This window comes from Genypterus blacodes, unplaced genomic scaffold (assembly GCF_046128005.1).
Source record: "Genypterus blacodes isolate CSIRO-AG114 ecotype Tasmania unplaced genomic scaffold, CSIRO-AGI_Gbla_v1 ptg000053l_1, whole genome shotgun sequence".
Lineage (NCBI taxonomy): Eukaryota > Metazoa > Chordata > Actinopteri > Ophidiiformes > Ophidiidae > Genypterus > Genypterus blacodes.
In genome coordinates, this window is record NW_027466865.1 from 2,521,607 (window position 1) to 2,537,042 (window position 15,436).

The window sequence follows — 15,436 nt, forward strand, 5'->3', positions numbered from 1 at the left end:
AGCTCTGCATTTGTCCAAAAGCAGCCACTTATTTCACTTTGCTGAATTTTCTGGCAGTTCAGAAGCAGGCAGATTCCCTATTGGAGACTTTTACAATTCCCTATAATCCAACCAGTCCAACTAAACCCACTTGGGTTATAACGACACAAACAAGCACTTATGACATCTGAGGAGAGTCACAGTCAATCTACAGTATCAACCTTCAAATCTCATAGTGTGAGGATTGATAACACCCTTGTGTCAGAGTCAGCAGGATATCTCAGATGTGTGTGGCTGGTTGTGTGTATGTGTGTGTAGTATGTGTGTAGTGTGTGCCCTATTGAACATAGCTGTAATCATGTCCCCTTGATGTGACTGCTATGAAGTGAGGAAAGGAACTGAGGTTTCTCTCTTGAGTGTGAATCTTTGCAGAATCCAAATCATGAAGACAAATCACCTCCAACCAACAGAGAAGTGTTGGTATATTTTGTTTTGTATCTGCTAACTTTAGAACTGAAAATAGAGAAGCAGGAGCAAATTTTACTGCAATCTATCTGTCAATAGGACGGTAAAGAGCTGATGTACCAAAGGGTCAAACAAACAACAACAACCACACAGTTGAACTACGCGTGCGATCAATGTGCCGTAAACTGTGGGTGTGTGTGTTTCTGCTCTAACTATTCAAATGTAAGCACCTCCTGTCATGGGAAAGGCTGTTTTGTGTGAGAATGTTAATCTTATTTGTCACTGTGTGAATAATTCTGATCTAATCATGCAAATGCACAACATCACAAAGCAAGTGTAAGCGTTTTGGGTCACTGTGTCTCTCTGTCTACGTGATGTATTTGCTTCTTTTCGCACTGGTGCATATTGGCTTCATTCAGGTAAACAGCCAGCAAATTGACAGTGACACTAGCTGGCCTCCTCTGTGCCCTGTAGGCTCTAGCAATACAAATGCTGCTGCTGCGTGACTTCTCTGAATGCCAACGCCTGTCCCTCTGCTCCACAGTCAGCTGCAGAATGAGGAGCAGAAAACGATGCCAATCGCTAAAACCAATAAAAAGGAGCTAATAAAAAGTCTGTCTTCGTGACATTTAAGCCTATTAACAATATGACACGTGTTAGTTGTTAGTTGTACCAGTTTCCCACTTGTATATAAAAATCACTGCTGACACATATCTCGCCCAAGTTCAAATGTTCAATTCCAACCAATGGCCTCCGGCACAAAGAGAACAAACCCCTTAAACCCTTTGCCAGGTTCATACTTGATAGAGACTGTGTACATGCGTGTCCCCCTAAAATTGCTCCACAGTGAGCAGTGTTACACACATAGGCGCCTGCATTCTGTACTGTGTCAGTCTGGGGGAATAACCTGAAACATAAATCATCCGCGGTCTGTTCAGGGAAACATCTCATTGTCTCATCTCATAACTCTAATCTGTCTAATTTGAGAAGTGGCAGTGGTTGGTGTAATGAGGACACGATAACTTCTACGACTAAGAAATGGGGTTATAAACAAAACCCTGCAGCATTTCAGCTTGTGCTTTACAATGTGATTAGATGAACTTTGTTACTTTGTGATAGCATTCTGTTTATTCATTCATTTATCATACAGTACCTAAGAAACTTGCATAGAAAATGGTGAACTTTTCTATTTCCACACCCTGCCTGTAACTCTCACACTAAACTGTACACCTGTCCTTTATATGTCTGACTTCATTTTCATCTCTTCCCACGTTATCATTTTGTCCTCCCGGGGAGAGAGACAGCGCAGCAGTGGTTGAGCGAGCATTCAGTCAGAAAGCGGGACTTGAACAACGGCTCCATCTGTGGCCGGTTGTCTGGCAGCTCTAATCCACAACATAATCAAGCTGTGACAGATGGCGGCAACACTGCGGGGAATTCCATCATCATCGCGTGCGTATGTGTGTGTCATAAATAGATATGTGAATATAATGAATTGTGCTGAGTAAAGCAGGTGTGACAGTGTATGCACTCATTTATTACACATAAAGACAATGATGTTTCGGGGTTTCTTTTATATATCACAGTAAAAACATTGCTGCACGATAATATCACAATCAGAAACCATCTTCTCTGTGTTTAGAATTTAAAAGGTATATTTGAAATTACATTAACTGGTAACTGCCAGGGTCCAGAGACAATAAACTTTCTGAAATACAGTGCACTATGTGAACAGAGAGTAATAAAATAACAGCAGACTGAAACTTCGAACTGCATGGTGGAGTTTAATAGCTCTATAACTAACGCTATGAAGGACCAGACCAGTGCTTTTGCATAGTTTATCCTATCCTATTTATCCTAATACAAATCACGGATATTTCTATTCTTTCTAGCACCACTTCTTTCACTCAGTATGTAATGTTTGATGCTTGAAATGATATAAGTAATTCATTTTGAGATTATCCACACTGTCATGGCCACAAAGGTTCAGTATTGATTGTATGTCTTTGATAATGTCCACACTCTACAGGTCTACAGTTCCCTATATCAAAAGTGTGGCGGAGCTCAGATGACCTCACCTCTTTGGGTGTTTTCGATGTAGCCATACTTGGGAGGGCTGACGAGCCAAACTAACAGGTCCTTCGTCGGCGTGTCCAGGTCCGACACTATGATGTGATTGGTAGACAGCTGCACACGGCCGCCCTCCTGGACCTACACGTACACGTCAAAACACAAATATAACAACATCCGGACATAAGTTGCTACACTTTTCTTATAGAGGTCTGAGTGAACCCGGAAGGCTATTTGGGATATAATGTGGAGTTTATTTTTCATCAATTTTAATGATTCTTTTTAAATTGGTGGGAAAGAAACTCTGTTCCCATTTCATGCAACATTTCAGGATATATTCTCATTTGTAGTTCAATAAGTGGATCTATCACTCTAAGTAACTCTCTAATTATCTATAAGACTAACTATCGAACATCTGACTGTGACAAAGAAGTTCAGCCTCACACATGTACCTTCTACATTTATTGTGTACAGTATTTGTGTATTTTAAATTAGATTAGGAATTAGGACAGAAGAATAAGAACAAGAATAAGAGTAAGAGTAAGAGTAAGAATAAGAATAAGAATAAGAATAAGAATAAGAATAATAAAGACTGGTTTGTTTGTTTGATGTTACCAGGATGACTAATGCCACCCTTAAAGCCTCACACAATCTTATCACCTTTCCTCTCCTCTAGCTGCAGTGGTAGCTCTCAGCTGGTGTCCTTGCATTTTTCCTTTCATGACAGGCTTTACATAACAGATCACAGTGGGGCAGAGAGGAAGAACATACGTAAAAAATGAATGAATTGAAAAGAAATGGAGGACAAACGCAGGCGATATTTGATTGTGACCCAGCTGTCTGAACTGATGGTGTGTGAGGCTCAAACTTCCTCAACTGTCTTGGCAAGGACAAAGACACTTCATTATAGCAGTCTGTGATGATGCGCCTGTTTGGAACGTCACGTCGGCCATGTTGCCTCTTGCTGCTTCATTTATCTTGTTAATGACTCTTTCGACACAGCAGTTGCCTAAATTAACTTAACAGGCTATTTTAGGAATTCAGTCTTTCATGAGCGTACAGGGAAATGGAGAGGAAATAACTGTGTGAGGCTAGTGTGTGTGTGTGTGTGTATGTCTGTGCTTATGTACCACCTATTAAATTGTAAATTATAAAATTAGAATATTAAACAGCATATAATTACGATATAATAACATACTTCATTAACGTGTGCCTGTGTGCTCTTTTGCACCATCGGTTTAAAGTTCAGTGTGCAGGTTTGCATTAAAATGTGCTTTTTGTGTGTGTGTGTGTGTGTGTGTGTGTGTGTGTGTGTGTGCGTGCGCGCGTGCTGCGTACCTGTAGGTGTGCGAGTGTGTGTGTGTGCACAAGCATGCGTATGTGTGTGTGAACCTTGATGCCGCTGCGGACAGTGACCACTGGCGCCTGTCTGGGCGTAGAGGTGATGGTGATGGTGCACATCTGGTTGTCGAGGCGATTGTTTTCGCCATCGTAAACAACAAAGTGGAAGATGTCAGTGACTGGCTGGCTTCCTGTCTCAAAGGAAGTGATGTACCTGTGGTCGCAGGAAACAGGAAGCAGGACCATTGGTTACACATTTTTTCTGATGAAATACTGTATAAACCTCGATAATGTAACAATAAAATGCAAAAAATAATATTTTTTCCACATATGCACAAGATGAATCTGTTTATTTGGCTATTGCAGAACCGGTGAAGTACCACATATTAGTCCACTCACAACGATACAACCGCTAATCTCTTTAAAGCACTAATGAATTAAAATCTAGAGTAGTATAATCTTCTTTAATACCCTTTAATTCTCATAAAGTGATTGTAGCCTCTTGTTTTTACGAGTGTAGACAAACTAATACAGGCGATTTGAAGGTGGCCCCCGGAGATCCGTCTGTGCTGAAGCTAATCACTGCTGCATTATGGAAATGAAGCAGTTAGCATGTTAATATTTTTATTTCATCTTCGTGTCCCTCATAGGGGGCCTCAGTGTATCTTGCAGGTAATATTGGAGCAATGCTAATTGGCAATCCGTGTGCCAACAGTCATTGCACGAGTAACAGAATTATTTCCTTCAAATAACGTGTTTATTTTGGGGGCAGCTTACATTTATGTTTGCAAAGCTCTCGCCTGATGAGCAGAGGGAAACTCTGACTTTCTACAAGCCGTAGAAATCACATTCCTCTGTGATGATGAGGAGAAAACGATCACAGTCCACACAAGCTACAATCTGGAGCTTCTCCAAGCTCTTTTATCCCTCACAGACTTACAGGCTTACAAATCCTGCCACTATTTCAAGCAACAAATCACTCCAACCACTTTGAGTTCAATGTTTCAACCTGTGTATGAAGGACTCAATAGTTTTGGGTGAGATGCCCCTTGTGGATTTTACAATCTGTAGAGAAACTGATTTTCCATTTCCATTCCATTTCCAAAAAGGCAGTTTTTCTCCATTCCTGGAAAGTTAAAGCAGCACAAGAAGGAAACATTTCCTTATATCACACCAAGGAACCAGGACCTGTTTTAGTACTGGAGCTATTTTAAGAACACGCAACTTTTGCAATAGAGAAACAGCATTGGCGAGGTGTCAATATGTTTGAGGAATGGAAAAAAAGTGTGGCCCGATATGGAATTAAAACATTAAATTCTTCAGAAGTGAAGCAACTTCAAATCAACGTCCTGAAGTTTCTCTTTGGTTTGTCAGTAAATCTCTATCTCTTTGACCTGTTGCTGTCCTACCTGATGGTGTGCCTGCTGATGTCCTCCATGGTGAAGGAGGAGTATTCCCTCAGCTCCTGGTGCTCCTGCTGTGATTGGCTCCTGGTCACGATGCCGTACATGGGGACAGACACCAGCTGGATCCGTATCTGATCATCTGGAGAGGAATCATCCTAGGAGAGAAAACGAGAGGTATCACTCCGTTTGTGTGTGTGTGTGTGTGTGTGTGTGTGCGTGTGCGTGTGCATGTGTTTGGATACATCTACAACCCTGCAGGCGCTCTGCACTCACAGTGTAAGCCAGGTGTGACCGTCTGATCACAGTGCTGCTTTTCTCGCCCACTTCCATGGACAGTGTGGCTGACGGGTCCCGCTGCGGCCCTGCACCGCCGCTGCCCGACACCACCACTTGCACCAATGTAGTTGCCATGGAGATTCCATCGCTGACAGAGAAGGTGATGGAATCATCCTGGGAGGAGAGGCCAGCGTGTCGGTAGAGCAACACATTTCGGGTGATGTCGCTGAAGGTGAAGATGTCGCCTGAGGGGTAAAAATGAGAAACTGAACTGTGTGTGTGTGGCATGTGTCTGTCCTGTTTCCCATTCTAGTCTTTTCCTTGCGTCTTTTGGATATTTGTCCTTCTTTGACTTGATTTGAGAACACACAGGGACAGATTCCTTCACACATAATAGGTTTTAAGAGGCAGCAGTGGACAAAATGTAGAATGTAATCCTCTTTTACCTGATTGTGTCTATTCGTGTACCTCAAAAAGTAATTAACAAAACAAATCAATAGGCTTTTGAGGACATTCTGTTAATAGGAGGGACTTGGGTCATGGAGGTGTTGAACTCATTTTGAGGCAGTTCTTAATCAGGATCCAGATTCTTTTTGTCTGCATTTCTATCCCTAATTCAGGGATCCTGCACAGCCTATTCACATAAACCCAACATGTCTGTGACTTACCATTCCTCATGCTGGTGTGTGTGCTGCCGTCAGTCTTTACTAGCTCTCCATGGATGGGAGCCTCCACCAACTCAAACTCCAGCTCGTCTGGAGCCGTGTCGGCATCACTCACCGCAAGCTGCTGACCACCTACACACACAGACAAGAAATAAACACACACACCCAACATCAAAGAAAACTAGGAGACAGAACCGTCAGGGAGTAGGACATGTTGAAAATGAATTGCCTGAGCTGGACTGTACGCACACCCAGACACTCCTTAGCTGCAGTGCCGATGATTGTCAGGATTGCACGTCATTAGACCACTTTAGAAAATTCTCTCTACTTAGAAATGACTGCGGTGTGTGGTTTGTGTGTGTGAGAGTGTGTCTGTTATACCCATGGCAGCCTGTCCTCCCACGCTGACCTCCAGCAGTGGATCCAGAATTTGAAACACTGGCGGCTGTTGATGATTAGACAGCAGCAGGACGGCAAAATCCAGCTCTGGAGTGGTGTGTTCTCCGTCTGACACTGTAACACAGACACACAGACACACACACACACACACACACACTGCTAATTATCTCCTCAATTCCTTTACCCAGAAATATTTCAAGATGATACTGAAAGACGTCATCAGATTCCATGAGTCCACATGAGACTCAAGATCAAATGACTACATGGTTTGAATTAAAACATTTTTCACATCCTCTTGATGCATTTTTAATAGAAGAGTATGTATTAAACATTAAAGCAAAACAAAGACAATGAATTAAATATACTTGCAAAGACCACAAGTGAGACAGAGGACAGTCAGAGACCTTCACAGTGATGAAGATACTTCTGATGAATTGCCAGCATTTAACCATTTCTCTCCTTAAAATAAAACGAATAAGGTCAAAACTGTATATTTTGGTATGAAGCAGCATATCAAAGTTTCTGTGCTGACATTTATTAATCACCAGCACACATTATTCGCACTTACTTCATCCTAGGAGATGAATTCACTGGTGTCTGTTTGTCTTTTCTAATTTATAGCAGGAAATCGGAAAAAAGATATCTATTCAATTCTACAGGTAGGTGCGACTTCACTACATTGGGTATTTTTACACAACATTTTAGATTAATTCCAGGAAAATTAGACCTTATCCTAATGAATAAAATTAGACATGTGTGTAACATACAGCTATCACTCATGTGTGGCTGCAGTGATGCTAATTCAGCAGCATGAAGGAGTTCGACATATTTTCAACGGTGAAAGAAGTTGATGTACACAATATCACTGTGGAATGGCTTTGCATGACACATATAAATTACACATCTGATTTCCAGATAAATGTTTAAGTTCGTCTTCATATCAGCAAAAAAGCAAAACCAGAGACGGTAAGGTTTTGGTGGAGGTATGCACCCTCTCAGAGCAGTTTCAGGAATGCTTTCATGTTCTGCTGAAGTAAATACAAATTAGAAAATAATTGGACTAATTGGCCAGGGCGAGGATCTTGGACATCAGGGGGAGCTTTGAGTTGAACAACTTCTTCACACTGAAAGGAGCAAGCTGAAGTGGTTCGGGCATCTAATCAGGACGCCTCCTGGATGCCTCCCTTACAGAGGAGGTGAGACCGTGGGGTAGAGCCACAATATACTAGAGGAATTCTATGTCTCAGCTGGCCTGTAAACGTGTTGGGATCCCTCAGAAGGAGCTGGAGAACGAGACATGCTGCCTCTGTGAACTAGATAACTGATGGCAAACGGTAGATTTGAGCTTAAACTGTTATATTTTGATTTGCACATCAAGTCTGTTTTCATTCTCTCTCTCATTGACATCAGATTTAAAAGCTTAATACTCTCTCTGAAGATTTTTGGCTTCTCCCATACTTGTGTTAATACTCTTTTGCTTTGATGCTGTCGGTTAATTAGTTTGTTGGTTAATTACCGGGCTTGTTTTTAAATTGTACAGAGACTGCTTGCTCCCCTGTGTGTGTGTGTTCCTAAATGTAAATAAAGTTTGAATTAATACATAAATCCATCAATCCTAAGAAATCCCCCACGGTAAAATGTATATTGTATTATAATTTCTCACATCCGGACACAAGTTCCGTGTTCCTCTCTGGTAAATGATTCGGTTGGATCTCTGCCCCAATTAGCTTCCTTACTGTTCCGTGTTCTCTTATGTAAACCACTTATTGGTGATCTTACACTTTCCACCAGCCACCAAGAGAAATTGTAGTTTACTTTGGTGCCCCTTTAAATTAGCAAAGGATAAATGCAGCAGCAACTGTGTGTGTGTGTGTGTGTGTGTGTGTGTGTGTGTGTGTGTGTGTGTGTTTGCCCTGAGGCCTACATTTAAGTTAAAAGCACTTTGGTGATACCCTGAACTCTCCAAACACTCTCCTGATGTCATGTAATGCCTGTACTGGGAATGAACAAAATGGAGAATGGCTGTAACACATAAACACACACATTTCCAGACAAGTCCTCATGGGGATGGAACCAGAGTGAAGCAGAACTTCATTAAGCAAGCAGTAAAAACAGACGAGTTTCTTTAATCTGCAGGTTACAGATTAAACAAATAGAGAGCCAAAGAGAGATAAAAGAGATGAATACTAAGTTGTGTCGGATGAGGGGAGGAAGTGATGAAAATTACAGTACGATGGGAAGGAGGAAGAGACGAGCAAGTGGGACAGAGAGAACAAAGTGAGAAATAGAGAGAGTGAGAGGAGGAGAGTTGATGAAAGAGAATGGAGGATGAGGAGAGGAGAAGTGAGATTCAGTTTGGAAAGGAAGGAAAAAGAATGGAGGGAAACAGAAAAGGAATGATCGAGGTGAGGAAGGTAAGGAGGAGGAGGAGGTAAAACTGGAAGAGGACAGAAGAGCAGGGAGACTATTATCTATTTATCATTTGTTCAATTATTAATTTGTTTCGGTGTGTTCTCATTTGTAACTGTCACCATGTATAAATGCTGCCTCATTTCTTGCTTTTGCATGGACGGTATTACATTACATACATTCTGAAAAATAACACCTGAATTTGAAATGACTGACCAGGGTTGATTGGAGAAGAGGAGGTAGAGTACAGAGAGGAGGATAGATGGAGGAGGACAAGAAATGAAGGTAGTAGGAAAGAAAATCCAGGGGAAGAGACGGCGATGAGGAGAAAGGAGAAGAAAACATAAAATTGAAGATGGAGTGAGAAAGCTCAGAGAGGAAGGATGAACACAGCAGAAGAGGAGGAAAAGAGAGGAGGAGGAGAAGGAGGAGGGAGGAAGATAAACGATTTCCCTCCTGCTCCTCTCTAAAGCGAGTAAAGTGTCTCTCTACCTGTGAAATAGATGCTCAGAGACTCTGGCAGACCTATCGAAGATAAAAAACAAACAAACTGTTAGCACTTCACAGTGGCTGCAGGGTGATCAAACTCTGGACTGTGACAGAGTTTGCAATGAGCATAATGCAAAGGGACCAGCCTTTCATGTATGACAGCTGGAAATTCACAAAAACAGCGTGAAAGAAACATTAGACAGAAGCTTTGATCCTGGATTATCCACTGAGCATTCCTCACATCCTCTATGGCTTTCTTAGAAACTGTCAAGCAGCGTAAAGGTTTTGAAAACAATAAAAAGCCTCACACAGCCTAACACGTCACAGACCTAGCAGTAGTACTAGCAGTAGTACTTTGAAGTAAGTACTACTGTTTAGCCACTTATTCCACTGGCTTCTTCAGTTCTTAGTCAGCAGTGGAGAGTTAACCTGCTTTCACGCCTGAGCCAGGTGACTAATTGGGTCACGTGGGAGTCATGTGGGTTTGTTGCATGTCACATGAATGAAGGTGCAAACTGCTCTGCAACTGAGGATACTGGGGTGCAGACTCTCATGTGACCCAGGGAGTGACATGGCCCAAGGTGCGCACGGCTGTCAAAGGATATAGACGTGTTAAACTACATAGACAATACGAATTGTTTCCATTACCATATGTTCTGTGTTTTCTAATAAAATCCTACCTCACACATGGTTATTCCTATCTTTCCATGTTTTATGCTCCCTTTTTGCAAGTATAAAGTATGCCTATAAAAATTGCAAAAAAGAAGATAATTCAATTATATTAATAAATAGTACGTAAGTATGTGTCTGTGTTTGTCAAACAAAAAATTTAATTGTCTGATGGTGTTGACAAAAATCTCATAGTGCCTAATATGCAGTTTGTTTGTGTAATAACTGGGGGCTGTGATTGAACGTGGTTTGATTACTGAAGTCTTACTGTACATATATACATACATATTACATATACATTAGATATATTTATATATTATGCTTTTAACATGTTTAAGTTATTACATTTACTTCATTCTCTGAGGCAGACCCCAATATACACATATATGTTGACAGAGTGTGACAAATACAGAACTGATAAAAAATAGAACTTGGCGTAGCTACGATGCTTCATGGTTGGTTAGCATAGAATGTTATGCCAATAAAAGCCCAACAAATCCCAGGGTTTGTGTACAACACTGCTGAACCTCATTAAATATATGAATGAAACTAATTACTGACATGAAGCTGGGATGACTTCCTCTGTTTCTGTTGGAGTTGACTGTTGATTACACATGGTGCAGAGCATAAGATCAATATGTGCCTGCTCAACTGAAACTGTTCCAAAAATAAGCCAAGTCCAAGCAGCCATTCCAAATTAATGAAATGTGATTTTTAAAATGTATAAATCTATAAGTAATTAGAACCAACAAGCAAGTTCTTATTACTCAGGGAATTTGGTTTAACTTTGTATTTGACTTTTTGTTTTACTCAGCACAGTCTATACTGTAGTGATAACATGAAGCACTGGTGTATTTGTTCAAACAGATTGTTCAGCTCTCATAATTACAACCCAGTGTGAGAGCAGATACAGACTGTAATTTACAAGAAGAGAATGGTGTGAGAATGTGTGTGTGGTCAAATTTCCCAAACAATAACAGACCATTTTTGATATTCTATAGAAACTGAAATATTGTTACATTCGTTTAAATTCAATTGACAGGACAAAACAGACAGAATTGATACAAATTAACACAGAGTATATAATAAATTCACATAAATAGTGATGAAAGTAGTATAATAGTGTGTTTCTTCTCTAGATCAAGTAAACCATTCCATGTACAATGTGAAATTTACTCAATGTAATTATAGAATTCAATAGTTTTTCATGTAAATGAGTGTTTTGTGGAAAGACAAGCTCTTGACAGTTTTGAATACTGAGCCATGGTTTGTGTAACAATTTACGAACTTCCGAGCAGAAATCCTTAAAAAACAGGGGAATGGTAGAGATCATCACCTCAGGCATTTTTTCATTATAAAAGTTCTACATCTCTAAGTAAAAGGGCAAGTGTGCAAGTGTGTGTGTGTGTGTGTGTGTGTGTGTGTGTGTGTCTCACCAATGAAGGAGTACTGGTAGAGCTCCTGCAGGTGTGAGGGGGCCTGTGGGGGTCGGTAGATGATCTTGCCGTTGTTGACATCAGCCTGAGTGAAGAGTTTCACCGGTGTATTCGGTCTGTCCCGATGCTCGATCGCCCCTGACAAACAAACAAAACAAATTTCAGTTCACACTCGAGAGAAATTAATTTCACTTTACGTTTGCCAGAAATGTCTCCTCCGTGACAGCTACTGTAACTGCTTTCTTTGAAGAATGGAGAAATCGGTGCAGCACCATCATACTCCTCTGTGGCATTATCATTACACTTCCAAAATAAGGTCTGAAGATATTCTACTATAACACAAGATACACTCGTACTATACTATGCTACAAATACTCTATAGTAGCTCAGTGGGTAGAGCTTCCGCTTGGGAACCGGAGGGTTGCCGGTTCGAGTCCCTGCCGAGGTGCCCCTGAGCAAGGCACCGAACCCTCAATTGCTCCCCCCCTCTGCGAAGGGTGGTAATGTAATGTAAGTCGCTTTGGATAAAAGCGTCTGCCAAATGATCGTAATGTAATGTAATGTATATAGATATGAAACTCCACATAAAAAATAAAAGGAATGAAATACTGTCAAACCTCCAAATATAATAGAAAATAAACTATGTAACAAATCATCTGGATTAATTATCTGAGAGATCATCACCCAAATTCAAATGCTGCTAATCGGATGGTGGTACAAACCAAATGGTAAAGTAAAGCCGTACATAGAACTTAAGTGTGTTTGAAATCTGAACAAATGAACATAGTATAAGCTTGAGTTGTAGGAGATCGTAGTACTGATTTTACATTACGTTACATTGAATTGTTTCAGGCATTGCCTGCTCTGGGGGAACAAGAATATCTAGAATGTACCTGCCTCAGGGCTCTGCCTCTTGGCACCTATGCCCTGTGGTTCAACTAGAATCTCTGTTATTGGCACTCACTCATGTTGTTCTCTCCAGACTGGATCTTTGCTTGTGTAGTATGCAAATATTAAATGTATGTCACTTTAGATAAAAGTGTCCAAATGACTTAATGTAAATGTTAATGTTACCACTTGCAAATATGACTTTATTAGCTGTTCCATTGCAATTTCCAAGTTGTAAAATTGTCATTTCCCAATTTCCAACACCTCTCACAGCATTAGCTTTACTATCCTCTCGCTAAAATCAATTTTATTGGCCACCCATTATGTTGGATGGTCTTTGTTGATGTTATCCAGTTCAGATTGGAAAGAGCTGCGAACTAAAACCAATCTACACGTTAAAAAGCAGACAACAATAACAATTTTTAAGTAGTAGTAGTAGTGCAAGATGTAAAAGCCAGTCCCGTCATTGGATGTTGTAATCCAGATAAAGCATCCTGCTACAGAGATCGCATTTTAATAGAAGCATAAATACAGACTCAAAGTTCACAAAGTTCACAAGTCTGCTACCTTGTAATAAGAAATATAAATTAATATGAATTGCTTATTAATTCAACCAATGACATTAATTTCTCTGTTTAATGCGTCTTATCTATCTTATTGAAAATTCTTGTAAATACACATTTTGATATTCAAGGATGGGCCAAAGTGCAGCAACAGCTAATATGTCTCTAAAATAGCAACTTGTACACTTTATCTCAATAAATAATAAAAAGGATAGTAGAAGCTACAAAGGTCAAAACTAATATCAAATTTAAATATGGACGATAAATGTTTCTGCCTAATCCGCAGCTGTCCTGGTCTTCATTTAAAAATGAGTTCTACCAAATTTATCAGACCATTAGTTGATGAATCCGACCCATTTCAAGTCATTTTTCTCATTCATTAGACAGAGATAAAAATGATACAGCAGTGCTTCAGATGGTCTAAATCCCAACTTAATAGCAGCAGTTCTGTGTGCCGCAATAAATTAGCAAAAAGGAAATTCTCATTCATCTTAGTAAATGTCTATGATAGCCAGTCATCAAAAAGCCAGACATTTTGGAGGAATGGGAAGAAGTGAACAAACACCTGTGTAGCTGTGCATGAGTGTGATGGGGAGGTGCTGTTCCTTCTTGGTGAGACAAATAATAAATTAACTAATCATAATAATTTGTCAAATTTGTCACAAAGACAGTTTTCTTGTACAGTATGCAGAACGTGCAGGCTTGGCAAACGTCAGCAGACTGTGAGTACTTTCTTTCTTTTAGTTCAGATTTTGGAACTGAACACAAGCTCACTCACCATATCTAATTATGAGGCTCCTGTCCCCCGAGACAGCTCAGACTTTAATCTTTTTAATCTTTCCATGTTATGAGGGAAAAGCTTTGTGAGTGTGTGTGTGTCTGACCTTGTCCGTGCGGTAGGGGTTTAGTGATGTTGTATATGAGCTTCTCGCTGGGAGTCTCAGAGTCAATGAAGGACAGAGATGATGGTGTTATATCTGTCACACGATCTTCCAGTGCCTAAACACACACACACACACACACACACACACACACACACACACAGAAAGTGCACACATACAGGGACAGGAGAGAACAGAGGTACATTATTATACCACTAATACTATCTAAATATGAGCAAAGAGCTCCTGTTCACACTCCAAGGAATTCTTTGTCCAGGTCTCAACTCATTCTTAGCCAATGCTAATAATTCATAAAGATAGACGAAGAAGACTGCAAGAAGACTATGGCAATGATGAAATATATGTTGCAGAATACTGTTTCCACAAAGCTGCCTAGTTGTTATTTTAAGCAGGAATAATTTGCAATGAATTCTAGCATTTTTGTGCTTTTCAAACTGAAAACCATACAGTGAATGACTAAAACAGAGCTTTAAGATGCTCACCTCTGAAAAGTTGTACCTTGAAGTATTCCTGTAGGCTAAAACTAATCTCCCCTTCTCATTGGTCGCTTCACTTCCAAGAGATCGAGAGATACTTAAAGAGAGATACTAACTCGATCATACACAATCAAACACTGCCTTTGCTAAAGCCGCCCACACATGTAGCCCCAAACTGAGATCTGATTTCACTAAACAAGATGAATTAAATGTATCTGTGACTGATGACTCTAAATTCTACATCTTCATTGGAAGGATTTAAAAGCCAAGACCACTTGAATACTGAGAATGTAAGCACATACATATTTACATCTACCACCCTGGCTTTCAGCCACCACCTCGGACACCTGATAAAATATTTTAAAGGATTTTGTCTCCTCTGACATTTCAGTAGCAACCTGATCACTACACATAGTGAGTTCTGGGTTAGTTTGCTCTTTTTCCCTTCCACTCACCGTGATTTGTAGGTCACAGTCGGGAGCCAGCTGGGGGAAACCAGGGACCTGCGGCAGCACTCCTATGGTGAAGGTCTGTGCATCACTCTGTGTAACTGGGAAGTCCCCTGTAGAAACCTGCAGACAGGTCACATTTATCATTTATCTCAGTGTTCTATACACAAACACGATCATATGTTGAAGTTTAGAGTATCATTCTGCAACACATTATTATGAATAAATGATTCCTCTGTGAAGTGTCTGGCATATTATACATTACTTGAGTGTGACAGCACTGACAATAGACTCTGGGGAGTCACTAAAAACAGATGTGGTAAAAACAAGCTGCAGACTAATAAGTGTGACAATATAAAGTAAAGCTGACATCAGGCTGTGGCAAATCCACAGCGTGTTTCAGTGTCTACAGTAAAGGAAATTAATAATGGATTTCTCCATTTCTCCAGAGATCAACATAAAGCCGTCGCTGCTCAGCTGAACACGTCTAAAGTAGTGACCAATGTTGCAACAGTTTCTCTTCTGTTTTCGCAAATGTTTTTCTTTTAAATACT

General features: G+C 40.4%; 1 protein-coding gene across 1 annotated transcript in view; it reads right to left on the reverse strand.

Moving 5' to 3' along the window:
• fras1 (Fraser extracellular matrix complex subunit 1) overlaps window positions 1–15,436 on the reverse strand; it is an 87,228-nt gene that overhangs the window by 27,668 nt on the left and 44,124 nt on the right. The window contains exons 16-25 of the mRNA XM_076151110.1: window positions 14,889–15,005; window positions 13,940–14,054; window positions 11,605–11,742; window positions 9,503–9,535; window positions 6,584–6,715; window positions 6,206–6,334; window positions 5,535–5,782; window positions 5,265–5,416; window positions 3,907–4,069; window positions 2,523–2,655 (exon numbers count right to left, since the gene is read on the reverse strand). Of these exons, the coding sequence (XP_076007225.1) occupies window positions 2,523–2,655; window positions 3,907–4,069; window positions 5,265–5,416; window positions 5,535–5,782; window positions 6,206–6,334; window positions 6,584–6,715; window positions 9,503–9,535; window positions 11,605–11,742; window positions 13,940–14,054; window positions 14,889–15,005 (1,360 nt within the window). The remainder of the gene's footprint in view (window positions 1–2,522; window positions 2,656–3,906; window positions 4,070–5,264; window positions 5,417–5,534; window positions 5,783–6,205; window positions 6,335–6,583; window positions 6,716–9,502; window positions 9,536–11,604; window positions 11,743–13,939; window positions 14,055–14,888; window positions 15,006–15,436) is intronic.